The sequence below is a fragment of the Triplophysa rosa genome, linkage group LG14, assembly GCF_024868665.1.
Source record: "Triplophysa rosa linkage group LG14, Trosa_1v2, whole genome shotgun sequence".
Lineage (NCBI taxonomy): Eukaryota > Metazoa > Chordata > Actinopteri > Cypriniformes > Nemacheilidae > Triplophysa > Triplophysa rosa.
In genome coordinates, this window is record NC_079903.1 from 6,715,735 (window position 1) to 6,739,299 (window position 23,565).

A 23,565-nucleotide genomic window follows, 5' to 3' on the forward strand; every position below is an offset into this window, starting at 1 on the left:
GTCTCTTCTCCGTCTCTCTCTCTCTCTCTCTCTCTCTCTCTCTCTCTCTCTCTCTCTCTCTCTCTCTCTCTCTCTCGCTCTCTCTCTCTCTCTCTCTCTCTCTCTCGCTCTCTCTCTCGCTCTCTCTCTCTCTCGTATGGACCAGATTTCCTCTTAAATGTGTGAACTGCTGAAGATGACACTAATGAAAAAGAATGGCCTATTTATAGTGATTTGACCTTTGACTTCCCACAAATCTTCACCTAATGCCCCGACCGCCCTCATTCCCAGACCGCCTCGGACAGAAGACGTAATCACACCGGATCCTCTTGCCTTCAGCCATCTAACAGCACAAGGGCTTTAACTCTCTGGACTTTAACAAGCCTCCACTTACTGCACTCCACATCCAAACTTTCCCACCAAAGCCTCCCACCCCCGTCCCCTCCCACTCTCGGCTGTGTATACATCCTTTCACTTGCCTACGCCAATCCATAGCACACTTTCAAAGGATTATGGGAAAGCTTTATGCGTTGTTAAGCTCAGCTACTCTTAAACATTCTCTGATCCCATTTGGACCGTAAAAGGAGATGAAATGTTACAGGAACGGAAAGAGTGTGGAGACACTTTGCAATCTATGCAATTAATTGCATAGATATTCACATATTACACATGCTTTTTAAATTGACAGTTCACCCAAAAATGAAAATTCTGTCATCATTTAAAACCTCAAGTTCTTCCAAACGTATATAAATGTCATTGTTAAACTGAACACTAAGAAAGATATTTGGAAGAATGTTTGTAACCAACAATTTTGGGTCACTATTGACTACCATGGGGAAAGAAACTCTACAGTAGTCAATGGTGCCCCAGAACTGTTTGGATTTCCACATTTTTCAAAATATCTTTTGTGTTTTACAGAAGAAAACAATTTATACAGATTTGGAACAAGCTGAGGTGAGTAGATGATGACAGAATTTTCATTTTTGGGTGAACTGTCCCTTTAAATGACCATAACCATAAAAAAGCATGGTTGAAATGTCGCAAAAATGAAAGATAATGTTGTTTGCAGGTATGAACAGACTCTAATATCTGGTGTGCAGTAATCTTACATTTAAATACTTTTATATTATATGTACATTATATCGGCTTAGTTTGTAATGTATGTATAAAATGTTAGTCGTAACTGTTTTGCCGTCTTTTGGTTTTTCTCATCCATCTTCATGTCTATTTTTCTGTTAATTGGCTCTTGTCGTTTCTCTGTGCTCCTGTTTCCTGTGTATTCTTTTCTTTCTGCTCCCATCTGCCCATTCGTTTCTCGTCCCATCACTCTTTGGCCTCCGTGAAAGCGTGCGAGGGAGAGGTCCATTCACCTCGACAGTCTCCGCGCTGCCCTCAACCCTCAGCGGGCTCTCACCAGCTCTCCTTCTTTCAAACCTTCTGACAGCAGCTCGACGTGACCTATTCACTGCCCCTTTCTGCTCTCCCCCTTAAACTTAACCTGACTTATTTCGCTCGGTCCCTGCCCATTCTTTTCTCCCCTTGTGAATGCTAAACGTGAACTCTATTGTGTGGGCCAGAGAGTGGGAGAAAGGAATTCCTGAGGCGCCATTGAAGAGGACCAGGGAGGGTTGACAAAGGGTATGAGCTATCCCGAGACAGAGCATTGGCAGGCAGATGAAAGGCACAACCTTGTTCATACTCCAAAAGAGATTTTCAAGGGAGAATGTAAACCTCAGACGACTGGATTAAGAACTCACCTTTCAACCTTTATTACATGGATAAACACTGACTGACTTTTTATAAACCAGCGCGGTGTGAAAGCCAATTTTCAGCTATGTTGGCGTGCCTTTGACATTCAGAAATGAGCTCTTGAGTTTCATTTAATAAACAGCTTTCATGTCTTGTGGGTCTTGGGGTGAGGAATTTTGAACTCATGAATATACGAAGCAGAGTAAATATCACAAACCGCATATGTTATGATATCACTGAAACACGGAAACACGTGCAAAATGTGATTCATCACACATGTAAATACCACAAACCTCCAAAAATCTGTTGACTTGGTTTCTGCTAAGAGTTTGGAGATACCCCATTTTTCATTCCTATTAACTATTATTATTTAACCCAATACTTCAGTAATTCATTATTTTTTTAATGAAAAACATTACGGTTTGCCACTTTATTTGTTTAATAAATATGTATTTTACACCTGTAGTTGGAATGAATGGAGTACAGGCCCAATAAACCAGTGGTTCTCAAACTTTTTCATTGTGAGGCCCCCTTTGTGTGGGTTGCATTGCTTTGTGGCCCCCCCGAATTAAGATTTATTATCTTAATCTTAATTTGTGTTAAACCAAAGAAATTAAATTAATTAAATTAAATTATACAATGCTGGAACATCAATTCGTTTGGTTGGTGGTCTAATTTTTCTAATGTTTGATTGCACAAGACTTATGATAAATTTAATATTTAATAAAATGCCACAAAAACTGTGGCCCCCCCCAGTTTGAAAACCACTGCACTAAACCATCCTCATTGAAGGGTCGGCCTCCTCTTGAAATTGACTTTTTAGTTCAACTCCTCCTGTTCAGTATTCTGACCATGTGTCTTAAATCTTTAATTACCTGTAGGGATGTCCGTGGTAGGGGCCATTCTCAGGCCTCACTGAATGAATGGCACTTAGAGAGATAATAAGAGCGTGTGTGCTGGCATTAACCGCAGACTCATTATGAACCACTCAGGAGTGGATATTGAATGCTTCTTTAATGGACGACACTAATGGCAACCTGTAATGGACTGGTTCTACACCGCCAGAGATCGATGTGTTGGAAACCCCAGCGTCTGATCCTAATAAATGGTGAGGGCTTGCCGTCGATTTGGGAAAATGGCTTTCTGATCGTCTGGGAAAGTTTGGGACTTGTGGAGTCTCTTCACATTCATTCATTGGGATGCTTGCCGGCAGTCATCTCGGGTCTCTCCTTCAATTTAAGTCTACAATTTAAGTACTCCTGCATTTGCAAATACACCCCTAAAATTCTGTTTAAAACGCCGAACCGTGTTTTAAATGTACTGTGTTCACAAAACGGGCGTTATTTACTTGTTTTGCGCATTTATGCTTAAATATTCCAAGCAGTGTTTTAATGTTTCAAAGACACTTCACCACGATATGATCTCATTAAGGAAAAATACCATTTGGGTGTGTTATTTTTTTCTTCACAAGTGCGCGATTAAACTTAAGTGTAATTTAAAACAATCTCCATCAGCGACATCAGTCTCGGAAACAGAGATTCATTTTCATTCCCATGAGTGCTTCTAAAAACTGAAGAACCTCTTGTTGCTTGTCAAAGGCTCTCGAAAAATAGATGGAATTCATTACGCCGCATTCACAGTGCTTTAAAACCTGCCGCTTTTCACCTCAAACCAGTAATTGCGTGCACGTCTATGATATCGACTCGAGTTGAATCATCCATTTAATCCTGAAACTTTCGTGTGCGTATGTTTTTGACGGACAATGTCGCAACGTTTGATGTATCAGGAAACAAGTACAAAAGCAGACATCAAGAATCATTTTTTAAGAGTTCTGCAAGCTTCTAGTTGGTGCACTGAACCTCCACCTCGCTATGGTTTCTTGGCACTTCAGTAAAGTTGCTGTTTCCATTCTTGGTAATCTCCACCCACCCCTCTATACCGATATATGTGTTTCAATAACCCACATATGGGAAGTGTGGAGGACGGGATTAAACTTCTGAAAACAGTTAATGAAATGCAAATAAAGTCACAGAAGTGATGGGCTGCTCGGCGTAGGCATGTCTTTTAACATGCATGCCTTGAGGGGCTGTTTCTATAGGCTATTATGATTCTGATGAAGTGTCCTGCTGATTGATTAGTGCCTTTTACCAGAATACCAGAAACCCTAATGCAAGATCCAGACCCATACCACACCCTTCAACTTCAAGACCTAGACCGGAGCTTCCCAAACTTCAGACCCCCCACAAACATTTCAAAAGTGTTAAGGTCATCATATTCTTTTTCTTAGTAATAAAATAATATATTAATAGAATATAGAAAAATATATCATTTGTAAGGGTTTCATGTAAACTGTGTGCACTCCCACGTGAAAAAAAATACTTTCGTATTTACTGTAGTAAAATTTCTACCTTGTCTCTCGCTGGAGTACCCTTAAAGGTTCCTTTTTGTACCTTTACAGGTATACAAAATATTTGTTTTGTACCTTTTTGTGCACCATGAGTCTAGAGATACATACATTTGACTGTACCTTAAAAGGGCACACAATAGCATAATGTACCCAAATATACAACATTCATTGTTTTGTAAAGGTACAAAAATGAATCTTTAAGGGTACCGTACCACCCCAAGCGACAGAAAAGTACAGTTTTGTATTTTTTCTGACCGTGCATAGTGTTTTTGCAACCTTACTATTGTAAATATTAAAGGATACTAGTTTGTATTTGCTGTAGTAAACTACGGATTATTATAGTATACTATTAATTACACTAGTATAATGCTATAGTATACCACAGTTGCTACAATTTACTACAGGTAAATACTGTACCCTACTGTATTTTTTTTACCAATTTAATTTCGTATTCTGGTGAAGGTAAGATGATAATAAATATTTGCATTTGAAATACATAACACTACATACTATACACAGAAGCTATACAGTCAGTTTACAAATCTTTTTGCGTTAAAATGTATGACTGGTTTTTATTGGAGTATGCTTAAAAAAATTATTTAGTGTAAACCACAGTCCCCGTCCAATACCAACTCCAAGATCTAGACCACTACCAGACCTCCTACCACAAAGATCTAGACCAAAAAGTTCTGAGACCCAAATTCAGGTCAAGGCCTTGTTTATGTGGACGCGAGACATCTCAAGATCAACCGCAAAATCAAAACTGACTGAAAGTAAAACGTTGACTGTAAAGTTTTCTGGACTTGACTTGGGCTCATTACCAGATACAAAATAAATTATCATATTTACTTACATCATTACATTTCCTCTCGTTGCTCTAAGATCTTGCAATGATCATCAGTGTTCCCCCATCTTCTGTGGAAATTATGTACACCATCATTTGCACATTTCCGTTTGAACCAGTAAGTAATGTGTCTCATTAACATTTCGGAGATGGAAGAATATTCCTGACTGACTTCATTAGAAGTGCGTGAACAAAGGGCAAAAATGAAAAGATAAAAGGTGAGAGCAGCACTTTGGTCTGATGATCAATAGAATCAATGTTCCTGTTTTCTTCTGCTTTCTGTTTCAAGAAATTGATTTACTTTTATTTTCTCCCATGTGAGACAATCTGCATCATAATTTGGATTTTATTAGGTCACTCTTTTACTGGAAAACATTTGCATGTACTCCTCAACGAATCCTCAACCAAATGAAAGATGGCTGACAGAAATGCAGTTTTATATGTTAAATATGTTTCTCTGTGCTAAAAATGAAGACAGCAGCCACTTTGTGATTAATGAAGACCAAAAAAATCCCTCATCCTTCATTGCTTTAATTTTTCAGGATAGAGGCGGCTGTACCCCTTTTGTTTTTACTTTTCAGTGCTGCGGGGCATTTCAAGCTGATTACACGCCTCTTTATCTCCTGACATTACTGACGACTTGAAAGAGAATTCATGAATTTGTTTAATATTCCGCATGAATACATTAGCGTCACAACATGGCTGGTCTGCTGGCAAACACATTTGCGCCTCCGCCGCAGCGAGCAACAGAAGATTATATAAACGCCAACTTCCCAAAGACAGATCTCGGCGTCGCTAACAGTTTCAGGGGCGCTAAATGCAAACGCTAGAGGCTTTACTGGCTTTTGATGATTTGGCATAGTAAAGATGCATTGAAGGAGTTCTTTTATTTTTGGAGAAAATCTGAGCGGTGTTTCCCAGTGCTTGCAAGGCACTTGGGTGGTTGCCAGGGTGTTGCTGTGTAGTTGCTAGGTGATTGCTTGATAGTCAAAAGGGCGCACCCCCAAATCTGTATAATATTCAGATTCATTTTTCTTTAATGGAGTAATATTTCAAAAGCTTTATTGTCCACCGGACTAACAATTGACTTGACTTGAAAATGTCATTGATCTCTGTGGCAAAAAATTTCACTTATTATTGTCTTGTTATTCAGTACAAATATCATTCTTATACCCGAACATTATTATCATTCTTAAACCAAGATGCATTTTCTTGAGTAGAAAAATGACATGAAATTTATCAGAAGTTTAGATGCTTAAAAAAAGAAAAAGGGGGTAAGAAAAATAATCTTGTTTTCCCTTTGAATTGAGTTAATTTTTCTTATTCCGCTGGCAGATACATAATGTCAAAATATAACAAGTAAACATATCTTGAATGAAGAATGTTTTGATATTTGTGCTGGAAAACAAAACAAAATACAGGACAAGTTGTGCCGAAAAGTTGAATATTTTGTTATACTAATCATTTATAAAATGTGACTGATCTGCACGCATTAAAAGTATACAAGATGTAAGCAGGACTGGTGTTGTTCTATTATTTCTCTTCAGGATAAATCATGCATATTATTGTAAATACAAAGTATATTACAACTAAATAGCACAATAATAGATTTTCTGAGGGCATAAAATGGTTTCATTTAGCACATGCCCTGAAAAACACTGGCATCAATGAAAGGCATTAATAATTCATGCTGGAAAATCTAAATGTGCACAATGTGATGATATCTTAAATCTTTAGAGGCTTTTTTGATTGCCTGTCTTCAAGTGCTGATTAATATCTCAAAATCTGTACACATTGAAAAACGTGCAGGACAATTTGATTATCTGCATGTGTGTGTGTGTGTGCGTCTCGTGCGTTCCCACCCCACATAAGCGAAAAGATTAATTCCTCTCCGCTATCTCGGCCACCCCAGTGAGTCCATGCGGTGTGACGGAGGTTAATCGACGTGTCTTGGAATGCCCCACCCCTCTCTTTCCAGTCCCGCTGTAAGACTGATAGGCATGCGAGAGGCAAATTGGAAAGGATTAAGTTAATGTGATAGAAAAGCCCCTTAGCCGAGGACCTGCGGGTTGGTGTCTATCTTGAGACAGAGTCAGGGGGGCTCCGTGACAACACCTCAGCTCAGGGAAATCCAGAGGTGTGCTGCTATCTTCCTGTGACACTGCCGGCCCGACTCGCCCCGCTGACTCCATCAGGGACTTAACCCATCCTTGTTTTTATTTCATTGATACCTTTTGTGTCATTTTATTGTCACTAAGTGCGTCTTAGTTTTTGTTTAATAATTTCCTAAAATAATGAAGTGATGAGGTTTTGTTGTGGTTGTGATTTAGTGTGCAGTGCAGTGTTTACGTTTTACAGTAGACTTTACATTTTAATGTTACAAATCGTCGCTGCCCTTCTGAAACCTTGGATGTCCAAATTAGTTTTTCTCAGGAAATGGAAAAAAAACATTGTACTTATTATTACATATTGTGTTGTCAAAATTGACAAGCATTTTTTTTTATAATTTATTGGTTAGATATTTGCAAAACAAACATAAAGGGTGACTAATAATAATGATTTATGACAGAAATGTTACAAACACGAAATATGGCGATACGAGATTTCAAAAGGACATCAACAATTTGCATCTAATAAAAAATAAAAGAGGTACAGGTGGGTTTTTGTCATCATGTAAAAAAAACATGATGCTGTGGTGTTGTGGGTGGTTGCCTGGGCGTTGCCAAATGGTTGCCAATGCGTTCTCTATGCTTGCTATGTAGTTGTGTTAAAATATTCTGGTCTCTATGCATGTTGTGTTCCTTCCTTACTCTAGGTTTTTAGGATATTTAAGATGATTTTATCACATGACAAATGTGCATGTTAAAAGATTCTGTAACAACACTGTAAAAAAACAACTTAAAAAGTTAAACAGCTTCATAAAATGTTTAACTTAAATCAAATTAGCTTGATGCGTTAATTCAACTTAAATTATATTGAACTGACTTAAAAAAATATAGTTGTATTTTCCAACTCACTTTTTTCAAGTCAGTTCAATATAATTAAGTTCAATTGACTCATTAAGTTAATTTGTTTTAACTTAAAAAATTAAGGCAGACAGTGAAACATTACTAAGGGTCTCCTGCTTAAAGGTTTAGAAAATTTTAGCAGTTTTACACAGTATGACTTTCTGTTTCTCCAGGTCTGCTCATTGGTTCGGGATGTGCTCTGTTCCCTCTCGGCTGGGACAGTGAGGAGGTCCAGCAGACATGTGACAACAGCTCAGATCAGTATGAACTTGGTACGTCTTCACGTCACTTTCACTCTTTAGTTCACATGCATTTGCTGTACATCATATACACAGTGACATTATTGAACTATTACATCCCAAGTTGACCTTTCTTAAAGAAAATACTATTCATTTATCATTCAGTCTCATTTATACCTTTTTCAAGGCCATATTGATTTATTTCAGTTGTATTCTTCTCCAATTGGCGGGATAGGATTTCAAACCCAGGTTATGACACATGTGACAACTAATGGTGTCAAACCCGACGTGACACTTCTTTATGCAACACATAGAGAAAGATCTCAACTCAATTTTCTCTTTTGGCTCACATATAAGCTTTCATTTAACACTTTTTTTGAGCTGTTTCATGTGCGCGATAATCTCCCAGGTGAAACTTTGTCAATACAATTGTTTCTAAAAGTAAAAGCACATTCATGTTTGTAGCAACACTGATGAGGATGTTTGCCTCACCAAATACCTCTATTACAAATCCAACTATGACAGACACAAATTCAAAGTTTTGCGTTCAGTGCCAACTGTGACGCTGGGTTTGGCATTTGTGTCACAATGATGGGACAAGCAAATGTTGAACAAACATTCTTGAGTGTTGCACAATTGGTTCTATGGTTTTTGGGACTAAACCCCTAAATAAATATTTCAGCTGTATATGTAACAAAAATCTTGTATTTTCTGTTCATTTTGTAATAGTAATAGTCTGCTGGTCCTGTTATCATTTATGTTATGCTGTTTGAATGCAAATAACAGCTCTCTGCAATTTTGTGATTCTCTGTTTACATAATTCATCAACATTATGATGCTTCAGTTTTCCTCCTGTTAATTAGAAACTTTAGTACTTATAAAATATTCAGCACCTCACTGATATTAGCTATATTGTTTATTTGACTTTGGTATGAACTCCAAATTTTGTTGCTAGATTCTTTTGTTGATAAATTGGTGTGGCATTAATTAATCTGCATCTGTAGGGTATTTACAGCAATTAAAAGATTTAAAAAGATAAAAAATGCAGACAGCTTAATCCCATTGTGTGAGTGGGTGTACGTGCAGCTTTTGGCTAAAGTATCTAATATAGTGAAACATCAACATAACTGACCTAACAGACGGTTTTATCGGACGCACACGCCTGGCCCGAAGTTAACTTCAGGGCTGTGTTGGGTAATAATATAACAATTTATTTCGTATTGAATTTATATTATTGTTTATTTATATAAATATTTTATTGTATATTAATTGTATTACATTACATTAAAACTATGAAGAAAAAGTTTGGGCCACATAACGTTTGTTTATATTGAAACCGCCTATAGGTGACCATCAGTACTAAAAATCTCATTGAGATGATTGATGGAACCAGCTGCCACTGGATATCCACAATGTACCTTCACTTATGCTCTTAAAAGCTAGACTAAATTGTATTTTTATTCACTTAAATTTTTAAGTATTAATTATATTGATTATCAATAAATCCAGCATTATGTGTAAGCTCTTTATTAACTTCTAATACTAAAAGATAATTATTGTCGTTATCCATGAATTTTCAAATTTGCTGTTTTACAAGAACGGCTGAAAAATAATAAAGCACTTTATTGTTTTTCTTTATTCAGACGCCCAATTTCCATCAATAAAAACAGAGACTGTTTTCATAAAAACAAAAGTACATCATAACAATGCCAACAAGACTGCACGCTGTTATCAAGGCCAAATGAGGCCATACAAAACATTAAGTTGTGAATAAAGACTATTTTGTTGTTTTAGTTATTTGCTCAATAAATTACTAGAATTTTTAAAATTTAAAACAAATTTTAAATTCCTAAAATATATGTATTTTATTTTATGAGTGTATTTTTATGTTTATGTTATGGTCAATTTAGCATATTTACAACTAGCTTTATTAAAAAACACTAGAGCCCAGAGGAAAACATGTTTGCTCATTGGTTGCTTTTTCTAAGCTCAGGAGACATAGTTGTGATTATCTTGTGTTTCTTGATTAAGTCTCAGCAGTTTATCAGATATTTCTCTTAGAACTCCTTAGGATAAATAAAAGTAGACACAAGTGAGACATGAAAAGAAGAAAAACTGGAAAACTTTTTATTGTTGTGTTTTTTTATGATGATGTTGATGATATTGTTTTTCACATTCATTGGACATGACTGTAGGATGAGAGACGGGAAGGGAAGAGGAGAGGAAAGTACTTTTAGCTGGGATGCGAACTCATGCCGTCTGAGGTGCTGTTGTGCTTCGATGTTGATGTGCTGACCACAAGGCTATGTTTCTGAAAGGGATTTATCTTAGTTCAGGGTACTAAGAGCTGATTATTCTCTTACACGTCTCATTTATGTATCAGCTTTGTCTTCCGGTGCCAGCTGCATATAATTAGTTGAATTGTTACTAAAGAACAAGCAGCAGTTGCCCTAGTAAAAAACAATGCATTTATTTCATACTAAGTATATGTATTAACAGATTTACTGACTTGACTTACTGATTTAAAATTATTATTAAACTTTATTTGGAGTACTATTTATACACAATGCACATTTCTTCATATTAAGCCTGTGTTTAAATAAAACTATGTTCTAATGTCACTTTGATTAGGATTTTATGATTTTTTAATAAAATCAATCTTTCAATGCAAGATATTTAAAGTGTACCTGAAGCATACCTGCAATAGTTCCACTTTAGCACAATCAATCAATTGCACTATTTCTGCACAATTAAATTATATTAATTACAAAATTAGATGTTCCAATTTAGCAGACTTTAAGTATACCAATTTAGTATACCAAAAATCGCAAGGTGTATTTTCATTAAGTACATAAGATGTGAATGGATTTGCAGTATACTTAGCATGAAATAAATGTATTTCAAATACATTTTAGTATATTTATTTTTCACTAGGGTAACCAAAGGGCAATCAGTCTATACCAGGCTTAAAAAAATGATGACTAGTCTAAGAAGTTTTTGCAACCAGCCCCAGATATTTTAAGTTTAATTTTAGGAGAAATGTGTTAAATTTTAAATTTTCCCTAAAATTGTAAATATAGAAACTATCATTTAAATAGCTTTATACATTTCTGAATATCAAGGCTGACTCATTTAAATGTATCTTCAAAGCCCAGCATTGTATTTGCAGTGCATATTCCAAACAAGGAATTCAATCTGATTGAGTCACACTGAATAATTACTGTCCAAGCTGCAAGAATGACAAAATTATGTTATGTAAAAAATAAAATGATATAATATATAACTAATAAACTAAACATATGAAAATAGTAAAGAATAATAAAAATACGATTAATAAGGATAATGATAAGAAATTATATACAAAACAAATGTCGGTACTCCCAAGTCAGAATTGCATCATCTTTAGAAAATACGCGCACACGCACGTACATACGCACACAGGTCTATATATGATCTATCGACCCCAAAACTATGACATGATCACTAAAATATGTCAATGCATGTATTGTGCTTGATTGAAATGATGTGTATGAATGACATAGAATCTACCTTCAACATCTCAAAGGTTTTTGCAAGACATAAATGAGGTTACATTAACATCAAATAGAGACTTGCTTGAGTCTCATGCTTCTCACACTTGTCTCCTGAGGCAAACACTCTCACATTTATCTCCTCTAAGATCTCCATACCATCTCACACTGTGCTCAGACTTTTCCCCTTAGCTAGAGTCTCATACATTCTCACATTTATCTCCTCTAAGGTTTCATAAGAGATCTCCGTAACATCTCACACTGTGCTCAGACTTTTCCCCTTAGCTAGAGTCTCATACATTCTCACATTTATCTCCTCTAAGGTTTCATATGAGATCTCCGTAACATCTCACACTGTGCTCAGACTTTTCCTCTTAGCTAGAGTCTCATACATTCTCACATTTATCTCCTCAAAAGTTTTTATAAGAGATCCCAGTAACATCTCACAGTGCTCAGATTATTCTCCTTAGCTACAAACTAACATTCTCACATCTGTATCCTCTTAAAGTTTATGAGAGTCTTTAGCTAAGGAGAAAAGTCTGAGCACAGTGTGAGATGTTACCGTTTTTTCTTCTTTTTTTTAATCTCACATATACAGTATAGTTCATTACAGTATAATACAGATTTTTTATCATTTAGATTTTTATAAATGTTCTGCTGTAAACAGGTCCTTTGTCTTTCTGTAACCTGGAACAGAAATAACAGCACAAAACCACACATAGATGCTTTTGATCACATCTTCACACTTCATACTCTATGACCTCTGCTTTGAAGTTTACCTGTAAGAAGTTGCATTGTTTACACACTATCGTCTCTCTTTGTTTTGTCCTTAGGCTCTTGTCAGATCGGCTGGGCGTATTATTGCACCGGGGCGGGCGCTGCCTCTGCCATGTTACTGTGCACTTGGCTGGCCTGTTTCGCTGGGAAGAAACAAAAGCACTACCCGTATTAAAATAACCAGGAACAGCCTCAAGCAGGACGGATGCCTTAGACCCAACAGAGACCGGCTCTACTGCCCGAGGCATGACATCTTTCCTCCATTACTCTACAGTCATAGAGACTCTTGTTGCTCATGAATGTTTGTGAGCATGAACTTCTTGAAGAGGCAAGACTATTTACAGCACATTCAGTGCTTTCACAAACCAGAGAGTGTTTGATGCAAAAGGACCAAGTATCAGTTTATGACCAATGTTGTGTGTGTACTTATTTTTTGTAGTTTTTTTCTTTTGCAATTTATATTTTAAACGTGAGCTCTGGATCAGGTATTAAAAAGTGTACTTGAAGTCTGTATATACAGTAAGTTTATACAGCTACGTACCACGTGACTACTTAGTTGAACACACATTTGAAGATTTTTGCAAATGTTGGCATTTTGTCGACGTTAGCTTGAGAAAAGCAGTACAGAGACATGTAAAAATTCCCTTTACATGCTTGAAAACAAATGATAAACATACTCACCTCCTGAAAAGGTAAATATTGAAATGATAATACATTAAACACTTTAGGAATGCATTTTATATAGACTTAAAGTAAAATATAACCAAAAGCTATATTCATCACGATTGTTTGTTTATTTTCATATCCATTGTGAAATGCAATAATATTCATGAATATCTCTATATTGCTTTTTTGTTCAAAGCTTGATCATTTACACAAGTGTATACTAGAAATATAAAGTACAACAAATGTTCTGATAAAACATGTTTTTGTCTTCCTGACATATTGTGTTTAAAAGACAAGCAATCATGTATTTGTTTTTATTTTGTGTTGGTAAATAAAATTTGTTTATCAGCATTGTTTTTGTTCACGCCGCTACTATGACTAGCTAGAATTTACAGGGATACTTCATCCAAAAATTAAGATTCGGTCTTCATTTACTCACTCTAGTTGTTCCAAACCTGTATACATTTCTTTGGTTAAACAAAGATATTTGGACGAATGCTTGCAACCAAACAGTTCTCGGCCACTATTGACTACCATAGGAAAAATGACAATGGTAGTCAAAAGTGCCTCAGTATAGTCCTACATTCTTCAAAATATATTACTTTATGTTCAACTTAAAAAAATAAATATATATAGTAAGTTTTCTTACTATGGTAGTCAATTGTCAGGGAAACTCAAGAGTCAAAAGCAGGTTTAACAGATTTATTAAGCACCTCACACCAAAATAGCACAGTGGAGAATCAAAGAAAAAAGGCCGCCTAGCGGCTCCAATAGGACACACCCCCTGCAGAGGAAGTGATACCGGGCTAGAGTCAGGGGATAACTGGGCTATTATCCCCCTGAGAAAAAAAAAAGACATTCACGAGGCACCGTTGCGTGCCGCCCACTCGCCGCAGACAATCCGTGAGCAGGGCCAGAGAATTCTCTGGGCAAGATTCCGAAGAGTCAAACAGAACAGTAAGCCACAACTGTCAAGTCCAATATCCGCTCTGACAGAGTCCACTGGGTGAGATCAAAAAAAATAACAAAAAGGTAATCTACAACTGGTAGTCCAATAATCCACTAGGCAGAGCCAGACGAATATCACTGGAGAGCTCACAATACACCACAAAAATAGTTTGAAGTCACAAGGCTGGGTTAGCAGAACATCTCTGTAGTCCTCCAGACTGTGAAGGAAATCCACAGGATGAAACGTCCTCTTGACCAACCAAAAAACGTATTTGGATAACCCGCAAGACCAATAGGAACATGTACTTGGGTGAGATCCACTAGACCGACAGGAACGTGTACTTGGGTGAGATCCACTAGACCGACAGGAACGTGTACTGCACCGGCTGGGACGCCGGCTGGATCACCGGCTGGGCTGGACAAGACACTGGACTGGATTCCGGCTGCACCGGACTGGACATCGGACTGGACACTGGACTGGATACAACACTGGACACCGGCTGGGACGTCGGCTGCACCGGCTGGATCTCCGGCTGCACCGGGCTGGATGCCACCCGTCTGGTGGTCGGCTGAAGGAACGAGGTGAAGGGCACGGCAGGCTCAGGGTTGGAGGCCTCCGAAAAGGACCCCCAGGACTCTCGCCTCCCCCGCTTGCCACCGAGGCTGGCTGGTGGTGGAGAGGCTGCAGGAGGTGAGGAGGATGGTGTGGAGTCCCTCAAGGTGAGAGTACCCACCACACGGTCCTCCGGGATGGACACCAGACCGGGACGAGAGGAGATTGGATGATCGCTGGGAGAGGAGTCTTTGCCACACTCCTCTCGAAGCTGCAACCGTTCCACTAACTGTGGGAACGGCTGGTAAACCAACTCCTCCCGCTCCGGAAAAGATGGTGGGTCGTCCATCCCGGCCATCAGGTAGGCACTCACCAGCACCTCGGGGACGGATGCCTTCCTGGCCTCGACCTCCCGAGCATAGTCCTGCAGAGGCCGATGGCACTGGGCCGGGAACGGGCCACCTCCGGTGCGTGACTGGGAGGCTATTGCCTCCCACCAAACTGGATTGGAGGTGCAGGGCCAGCGGTTGGTAGGGGTGTAGTCCATCTTGCTGCCTGCTGGGTTCAGTGTTGGCTGAATCGTTCTGTCACGATCTGTGTGTGAGGAAGAACCCAGATGCAGGCAGGCGGTGAAGGGGTTAACACAAGACTTTAATTTTAAACAACAGAACAGAAAACAAAAACCCACAATGGGGAAAACAGGACACGATCACTATAACAATAACTCAACAAAAACAAACACTTCCCTCGAAGGGGTAAAATAAACAATAAACACTAACCACAACACAACGTCCAAAACAAGGTAAGGTAGTCCACAGATGCTACTAGGCAAGGTAAGAGGAGCATGACACGGGGGATATACAAAATGATTCAGCACAGGACAGCAAACACAAGGGCATTAAATAGGGAGACAGACAAAGGAAGATAACGAGGGGCAGGTGAGGAACATGAGACACGGCAGGAAGGCAATACGGGAAACGAGAGGGGCAGGGCGAAAGCACATGGAATTTCAAAGGTAAACAACCCATGACTTTCTCACACTAAACATAAGGGATCTGTCACGATCCTGCCACAAGACTAGAAAATCATGAACATGAAGGCAGGACCGTGACACCTTTACCTGAATGGCTCTTTGTGGAACCAAAAATGTGGAGAACCTTTTAAGCACCTTTATTTTTATGACTGTAAATGATGACAGAATTTAAATTTTGGGGTGAACTATCCCTTTAATAATCTTCACTGGGGTTTTTTATCTAATGTCTAAAGAAACATTAAATTAGATTTTTTGTGATTTTTGAGTCAACAGTCTCAATGGTAACACTTGTGAGAATGGTGTCTGATGTACTGACGGTCACATGCTCCTATGATCCATTCTTTTAATGAGAATACCTACGATACCTCAAACGTCTGTGTGTGCTGTCTTCCTCCTTACTTCTGTTTTCATCTTCACTTCTGAGAGAACCCCATCTTTTCTTGCCAAGTGTCCTCCAGTTTCATGTAAGATCTCTCCTCACACTGATATTGCTCAGGATTGTCTGAAGTTTGAGGCGTGTGTTTGATCGGATGCTCAGCGTGACACAATGAGGTCATGTGAACAAGCTTCATACTCTGCTATTTTCTCAGCTTGATATCTCACCGACAACAGTCAGAGCTGAAACCGCAGAAAGATTTTTTCATATGATTACAGTCACTATATGCAACAGTTTTTCAGAGCACATACTGATGAAATGTAGACATGAAAAGCACTGTAAATGTAGAAATGTTAATGTAGTGGAAATGACACTCTGTAAATGGGTCATTCTCATGAAACCGCTGAAACATAATGACAGTAAAGATTTTAATTATAAAACATATAATTTGGTTACACAATAAATGATCATCATAAACTTAATTTTGTTCTCTACCTTGGACAAAGCATGCGCTGTAAAAAAGTAATTTTCCAGAGTGTTTCTGTTATTTTCTACAGTTTTTACATCAATAATGTTTGTAATTTTTCATTTATTTTTTCAAATACAGTAAAAAAACGTAAAATTACAGAAAATTTTGAAATCTTGGCATTTTTTATGACTGTAAATTTGCAAGAAAAACAAGGAAAACGTGTAATTTCACAGAGGACCCCAGCTGCAGAAGTTTTTTATGTGTTTTATTGCTTTTTCTGCTGAAATTCTCAGTACCTTAACGTGTCGTGATTTGTCTGAGTGCTTTAAACACAGTAAAATTAGAATATTCTGGAAAAACAATTAGAAATCGTTTCTAGATGTTCTTAAATGACAAAAGAAATCTTTGACAGAATGTTCTGTGGACCCAATATTTTTTCATTCTCATTACCAATATAGGCAGTTTTAAAAACCTATTTAAAAAACACATTAAAAATGTTACATGTATAATTTTCTAATAAATTATGCTTCATTGATGTCTTATTATTGTATGTATGATTTAAAAAAAGGCATCATGGCTTAACTTTTATTTAGCAAAACATACTATGAGATTGACAGTTTTAAATGGTTATGGTAATGAGATTTTTTATGGCCCTTTATAGTAAAAAAATCTTAAAAATTGTGCTTAACTGTCAGTAAAAGTTTTGAAATTATAATTATAATAATACATTATTTCTAGTTGGTTGCCAAGGTGTTTAAGGGGTTGCTAGGTGGTTTGGCTCAGGCCCCTCCCATCTCGATTTGACATCTCACTATAAATGATGCACGTGAAAGCTGCACATCATATTTTCTAAAAAAAAAAACATAAAAAATGTAATTGTTTATGCAATAGTTGTTCAAACTGGCCCCTTGAGGCATACGATATTGTTTGTATTTTGGCTTTACAAATTTGGCAGTGAAAAACACCCAAATTTTAAATGGACCCTAAAAATCTTGCTTTGAAGTGAAAGAGTCACCTTCAAAGAGCAACACAAGTAAAAAACTTTTTAGTTCACAGCCTAGAATTTTAACCACTAGGTCACAGCACCACTTGTGACACTGGCAAACAAAAATTAAAGTTAATTGGTCGCTCATCAAGTTCAAGCAATACAGTAATATTACAGTTAAAGTATTCATGGACAGTGTATTTCTGCACAGCATGACATTAAACAGGTTAAGTCTCTAAAGTTCACAGAAGGTATTGCATCTCAGTAGGTCAGTGCATGAAGCAGCAGATGAAACTATATTATTTAGCATCCCATATTTCACATGCATTGTGTTTGGATGGGATAGACGTCAGCCCTCTCGTGACCCTGCAGAGGATAAATGAATTTGGAAAATGAATGGAGGTAGTGAGGTCTGCATAAAAGCAAACACATGATGGTTGAATTTAATGTTTATACTGTATGTCAAGAACTGGGTTTACTGTAAATTCTTCTTGTTTATTAATCCTTAAGTGTTTAAACAAAGAGGTCACAATTTCATCATGGCTGTAATTATTTTCATCTGTACATTGTCCACACGCAGCCCTGACATGTCATCAGCATGTGTACATGTGAGACATATGTGAATACAATACACTGACTGACATCCATATGCAAAGACAGCTGCATGTACCGAGCTATATTAACCATGTGTGTCACAGAAGAACACGGATGGACAAGTTAGGGGGATTCTGAAAAGATTCATTTATTTAGCGCAGTTGAACTATTTAAACATTACTACAGGGAAGAATTCATATTTATAATATGATAAATAGACTTTCTTGTTGAATCTCTTTAACGAGACATGTTTTTAGTCACCCTGCTAACTCTCTTACTGATGCGCATAAAATTCAGCTGAAAATGACTTATCATCAGATTAATTCAAGGGCCATTTCCACTGGGTCTCCAGTACAGCCAGTAAACGGATGGTTCAGTAATGACATTAATGGCTTGCGGTAATGACTACACAGGAACTGAACGAGTATCTTACACCATAAAATAAATGTGTGGGTGAGTGAGTGAGTGAGTGAGTGAGTGAGTGAGTGAGTGAGTGAGTGAGTGAGTGAGTGAGTGAGTGAGTGAGTGAGTGAGTGAGTGAGTGAGTGAGTGAGTGAGTGAGTTGCATTTCTTGAGAAATATCCTGTGAGCTCAAAAATTCTAGCAATTCTTGTTCCATGATGCAATCTTACATGAAAACTATGAACGAAGATCCAAAACACAGTACCATCACATCTGCAGTAGTTGCAAAACCGCGTTACCTACACCAGAAATTGTAACGCGTGAGCACGTGAAAGTGTTCTGATTTTTATTTTCGCTAATGTCCCTTCCACGGCCACGTATTAATAGTCATGCCCTGTGGTAAAAATTATGTTTTTAATGTTATTTATAATATGTCTATGTGGTGTTTTAATATGCTTTAAGACCAACCTTGTGTAAATTCATCATTCAAAACCATTGCTCAGTATTTCCTCCATAAAACTGCAGTTTACCAAACACAATTAAATGCTCCCTGGTTTTCAACGTTATAAACTTGTAACCAATCACATCAACACATCTGACCGCGTGGATCAGTAGTTCAAGCCTTAGATATGAAAGTATGGAACGATGCGCTGAAACAATTGCTGCACTCATGTTTCAGCTCTGATTCTGCAAAACAAGCACACACTGTTCACACATGCATTGTAAATAAAGAAAAAAATTGTAGATAGTCTGTGTTTTAAATGTGTTTTGTTGTTTTAAATGTGATGTTATGCAGTTGCTTCGGTCTGTCAGGTGGTGCATCCTGATTTTCCCAAGTGGTTGATGTCTTTAGGACAACATCATGTTGACCCTGGGACGTCATTTAAATCAACCAATCAGATTTCAGAAATAAGTTTAAAGTTTATTTTAAATTTAATCTTACAACCAGGATTAGGTGGTTCTAGACCATTGTTTTTCACTTATCATTTCCCTCTGATTTTAGGGGTAAGTTATGTTTAGGGTTGGGGTTTGGTGTGGGTTTAGGTTTTATTTATAAAAATATATAACCATTCACCATTGGTTACAAAATAAAGATTTTAAATGTTCCTCAGTAAAACAATCGGTAACATTTTAAAACAATATCGTTTTTCAGCATTTGTAAATGCTTTTTGTTAATGTTAGTTCATTTTTGTAATGGACATGAAGTCAGTAAATTGATTTGCGCAGATTATATCAGCTTTGCATCTGGATAAATGATTACAATAAACTGGAACACAGCTGAAATATTTCTTTAGTGATGCATTTACAGAATTATGATTATATATAAGAACTGATTGAAATTTCTCTATGGAGGCCTTTGATGATAATTATAGATGCTATCAGAAGTTTAGAATACATTATTTATTTCCATACCCATGTGATTTTTGTTATTGTGCTGATTGAAAAGGAGACATCACACTGTTTCTTTCTGACAGATGGTTTTGGGCTCTGATGGGTTACATCAGAGGAAAATGTTCTTATCTAAGTGCTGGTGCATAAGGCAGTCTATTTCTGGAGCGAATGATCAAATGATAAGCTCGATAGTGTGCAATTTAGATATGAGTACAAGAATGCCTTCATCTCATATTCTTATATAAAGCATCTGTTTTGTAGGAACTGATTGATTGACTGTTGTTATCTGAACTATATGGTTTAGGAAGTTTGGGGAAAATCGTGTTTGTTGGTGAATTATAAGCTTGTAGTTCTGGACAAATTTACATTTATATTACTCCCCTTACACTCTTTCAATAGATATTCGTGCTCACAAAGCCAAACAGATACACACACATGCACACACCTACACACGCACTCACACGCACGCACGCACGCACGCACGCACGCACACACACACACACAAATAGAGCTTTATTTGTTGAAACCAAAAATGCATAACAGTGAAATTGAATTTCAGCATATTCAGATAAACAATAATAAAAATATGCAGAAATGCAGTAGTCATGATTCATAGCTCTTAAGAAGTGCTTAGATATAGACAGTTTCAGAGGCAACAACATAAACAAACCTGATGTAACTTCTGGCAGACCTCTGCAAAGAATCAATAACTGTTGAGTAGTTTTAATGTAATGTAATACAATTAATTACAATAAAATATTTATATAAATAAACAATAATATAAATTCAATACGAAATAAATTGTTATATTATAACCAAAACAGCCGAAGTTAACTTCGGGCCAGGCGTGTGCGTTTGATGAAAGCGTCTACAGTAGGACATGTTTGCTGACATACTATTATACCTATATAATCTACAACATAGTGCAAGAAATAACAGGACTTTCCTGTAACTCAGTGGTTCGAGGCGCTAGCAATGCCAATATCATGTGTTCAATCTCAGAGACAAATGTATAATATAATCCAATGTAAGTTGCTTTGGATAAGTGTCTGCCAAATGCGTGAATGTAAATGTTAAGCAGTAATACACAGAACAAAATACAGTATAAAACCATGCACAAAATAAAGAATACAAGGTAATATCCCAAATGTACAGTAGTATGCTTTAACTGAACATTCACAATGTACAAATTTGAACTTCTCCATGTGGACTGATGATTTGACTGATTTAAAAGTTAAGACTTTTGATTTAACAGTATTATTCACAAATCAAAATGAACACAAATCATCTTTGACCTGTATGCATATACACATACATCGTCGCCTTAGAATTATAAGGTTCTATCTGACATTTTGGTCAAAATTGAGTTATTCATATTCTTATTTTGTGACAATTTATTTACATTATGCCATGTTTGTTTTTTTTAAATGTGTGCATTTTGGGACTTTTTTAAGAAAACCAAAAGGTTCTATCTACAAAATCAAATAATAATTTGGTGCTATACGGTTCTATCTGCAAGAGCCAATCAGCACTTTGAATGCACACAAGAGGTCCAATCAGAATCAGCTTTCTTTTTCATGTGACCTGACTCCTCAGCGACTGGGGAATATCTGAGGAAACAATGCAGCACAAAACAATTTTTATAAGAAACCTCAAGGTTGACTGTTTTATTGATACTCTTGTCAACGAGAGCAGTATTGTTTTGTTTCAGGTTTTGTTGAGGAGATACATTTTTTTATATTTATACTTTTATAGACACAACTAGTGTTGTCACGGTACCAAAATTTCAGTAGTCGGTACCAATACCAGTAAAATTCCACGGTTCTCGGTACCAATTTCGGTACCAAAGCAAAACACAAGTACATGCTAATTGAAACACAATTTTATTAATAAAGCTCATTGTTAATATAAATGTATAGAAAGCAATGCCATTTTGTATACATGAAGTATAAGTTAATTGTTGCTGAAACTGTTGTGTGCTCTCTGCTGATGCTGATCTTCCTCAGTCTGCTGCTGTATAAGACAAATAGAATAAACTTCAGTAAGTCAACTGACTGAACAAACATGCATATGCAATATTAAAACAAACCTCCGTTTTTACACTGCATTTACACAAGATTACTTACATTAAGGTAACTGTATATTAAAATAATAAATGCAACAGATATAATTTTCTTTAGTTTAAATGTGGCTTTTTAAACCTAATAGAGTTATCTATCCAAGACATACACATTGCTAGTCATGCAGTTAGTATGATAGTTTTCTAGCACATAGATTTCAGAGAGGCCTAAATAAAATAGGTACTGTAAACCCCATCCTGTCCTCCCATTAATTTTACTCCATTACAGTTATAAAAGCATTAAATGGTTAATAAGGACACTTGACTGGATTAGCATTGGCGCTAACAAATTAACACGCAAACAGGGATGTTTATTTTGACGTAACCTTTAATTTAACATATGCTACAACATTCATAATGCAAACGCGAATATAATTTGAAACTTACCGCTTGAACTTGTTAACTTAAATCCGGATGCTTCCTCGTTTCACCACAAAACTCTGTTCGTTTTCTTCGTGATATGACTTTAATCTGAAGTATTTCTGTGCGCATCTCTTGTGGATCGGAGCCGCGCTTATCCGCTCATCACGTCTTGTTGCGTCTATAAAAAGTTTCCGACTGACAACCTGTCAGACAGAGCATCAGTACCCGGTTGACCCGGTACGTCGGTACTACCGGGTCTTGTGAAAATTAGGTACCGACAACTTTTTTATTTTTAGGTACCGACTTGGACCCGAAGTACCGGTACTTTTGACAACACTAGACACAACACTATCCAGCAGCGCTAGCTTCCTAATACCTGTGTTTTCATAGACTCTCATAATGCAGTTAATGCCAAATAGGCAACAACGTCAAGAGTCTTGATTACAACAATAAACATTATTATGTTTTTTCAGCCATACTCATCTCCAAAAAGTAATTTGATCTGTCCCACCTTTTGTGGATAAAACTAGGGATGTGCACGAATATTCGATCCGCAATAACTATTCGAATATTAAAAATGCTATTCGAATATTCCTATTTTTCATAAGAATAAAACTGCGTCACCACAAGGTTAAGTTACCGTTACAGAAGACCTTAGAGTTGTCACGTCTTATTTAACGCTTCTTCACTTCTTCTGTAATTATATTTTTAATGTACAGAAAATATAAAAAATCATTTGTATGTGTTCCTAAATCTTTGTTCACTCAGATCGCAAGCTAGTTTAAATATTTTAAGTTTACACACTGGATGCCCGGATCGCGTTTTATGCTCGGCTCACATCACCATATTAAAATGTTTCAAAACTGGTGAGCCACAGAATTCGTTAACATTACATTAGGTATAAAAATATCAACGTAATATTAAATGATTAACAATAATTTGTTTATTACCATTACTTGTTTGGAGCGGTTGTTCTTAGTAAATTCATATTCGTTCGTTAAAAATATATTAAGTAATGCTAATTTCAACATCTTGAAACATGAAAATGTACATTTCACTGCAACAAATGCTAATGAATTTTGCCTTAACATAAGACTGGCACCTTTTTCCATAACTAAAAGCAAGAATTTTC

General features: G+C 36.9%; 1 protein-coding gene across 1 annotated transcript in view; it reads left to right on the forward strand.

Annotated features, from left to right (window-relative positions):
* LOC130564708 (LHFPL tetraspan subfamily member 6 protein) overlaps window positions 1-13,335 on the forward strand; it is a 68,256-nt gene extending 54,921 nt beyond the window's left edge. Inside the window, exons 3-4 of the mRNA XM_057351043.1 lie at window positions 8,161-8,259; window positions 12,590-13,335. Coding sequence (XP_057207026.1) covers window positions 8,161-8,259; window positions 12,590-12,708 — 218 coding nt within the window. The 3' untranslated portion in view covers window positions 12,709-13,335. The remainder of the gene's footprint in view (window positions 1-8,160; window positions 8,260-12,589) is intronic.
* Window positions 13,336-23,565: the final 10,230 nt, after the last annotated feature.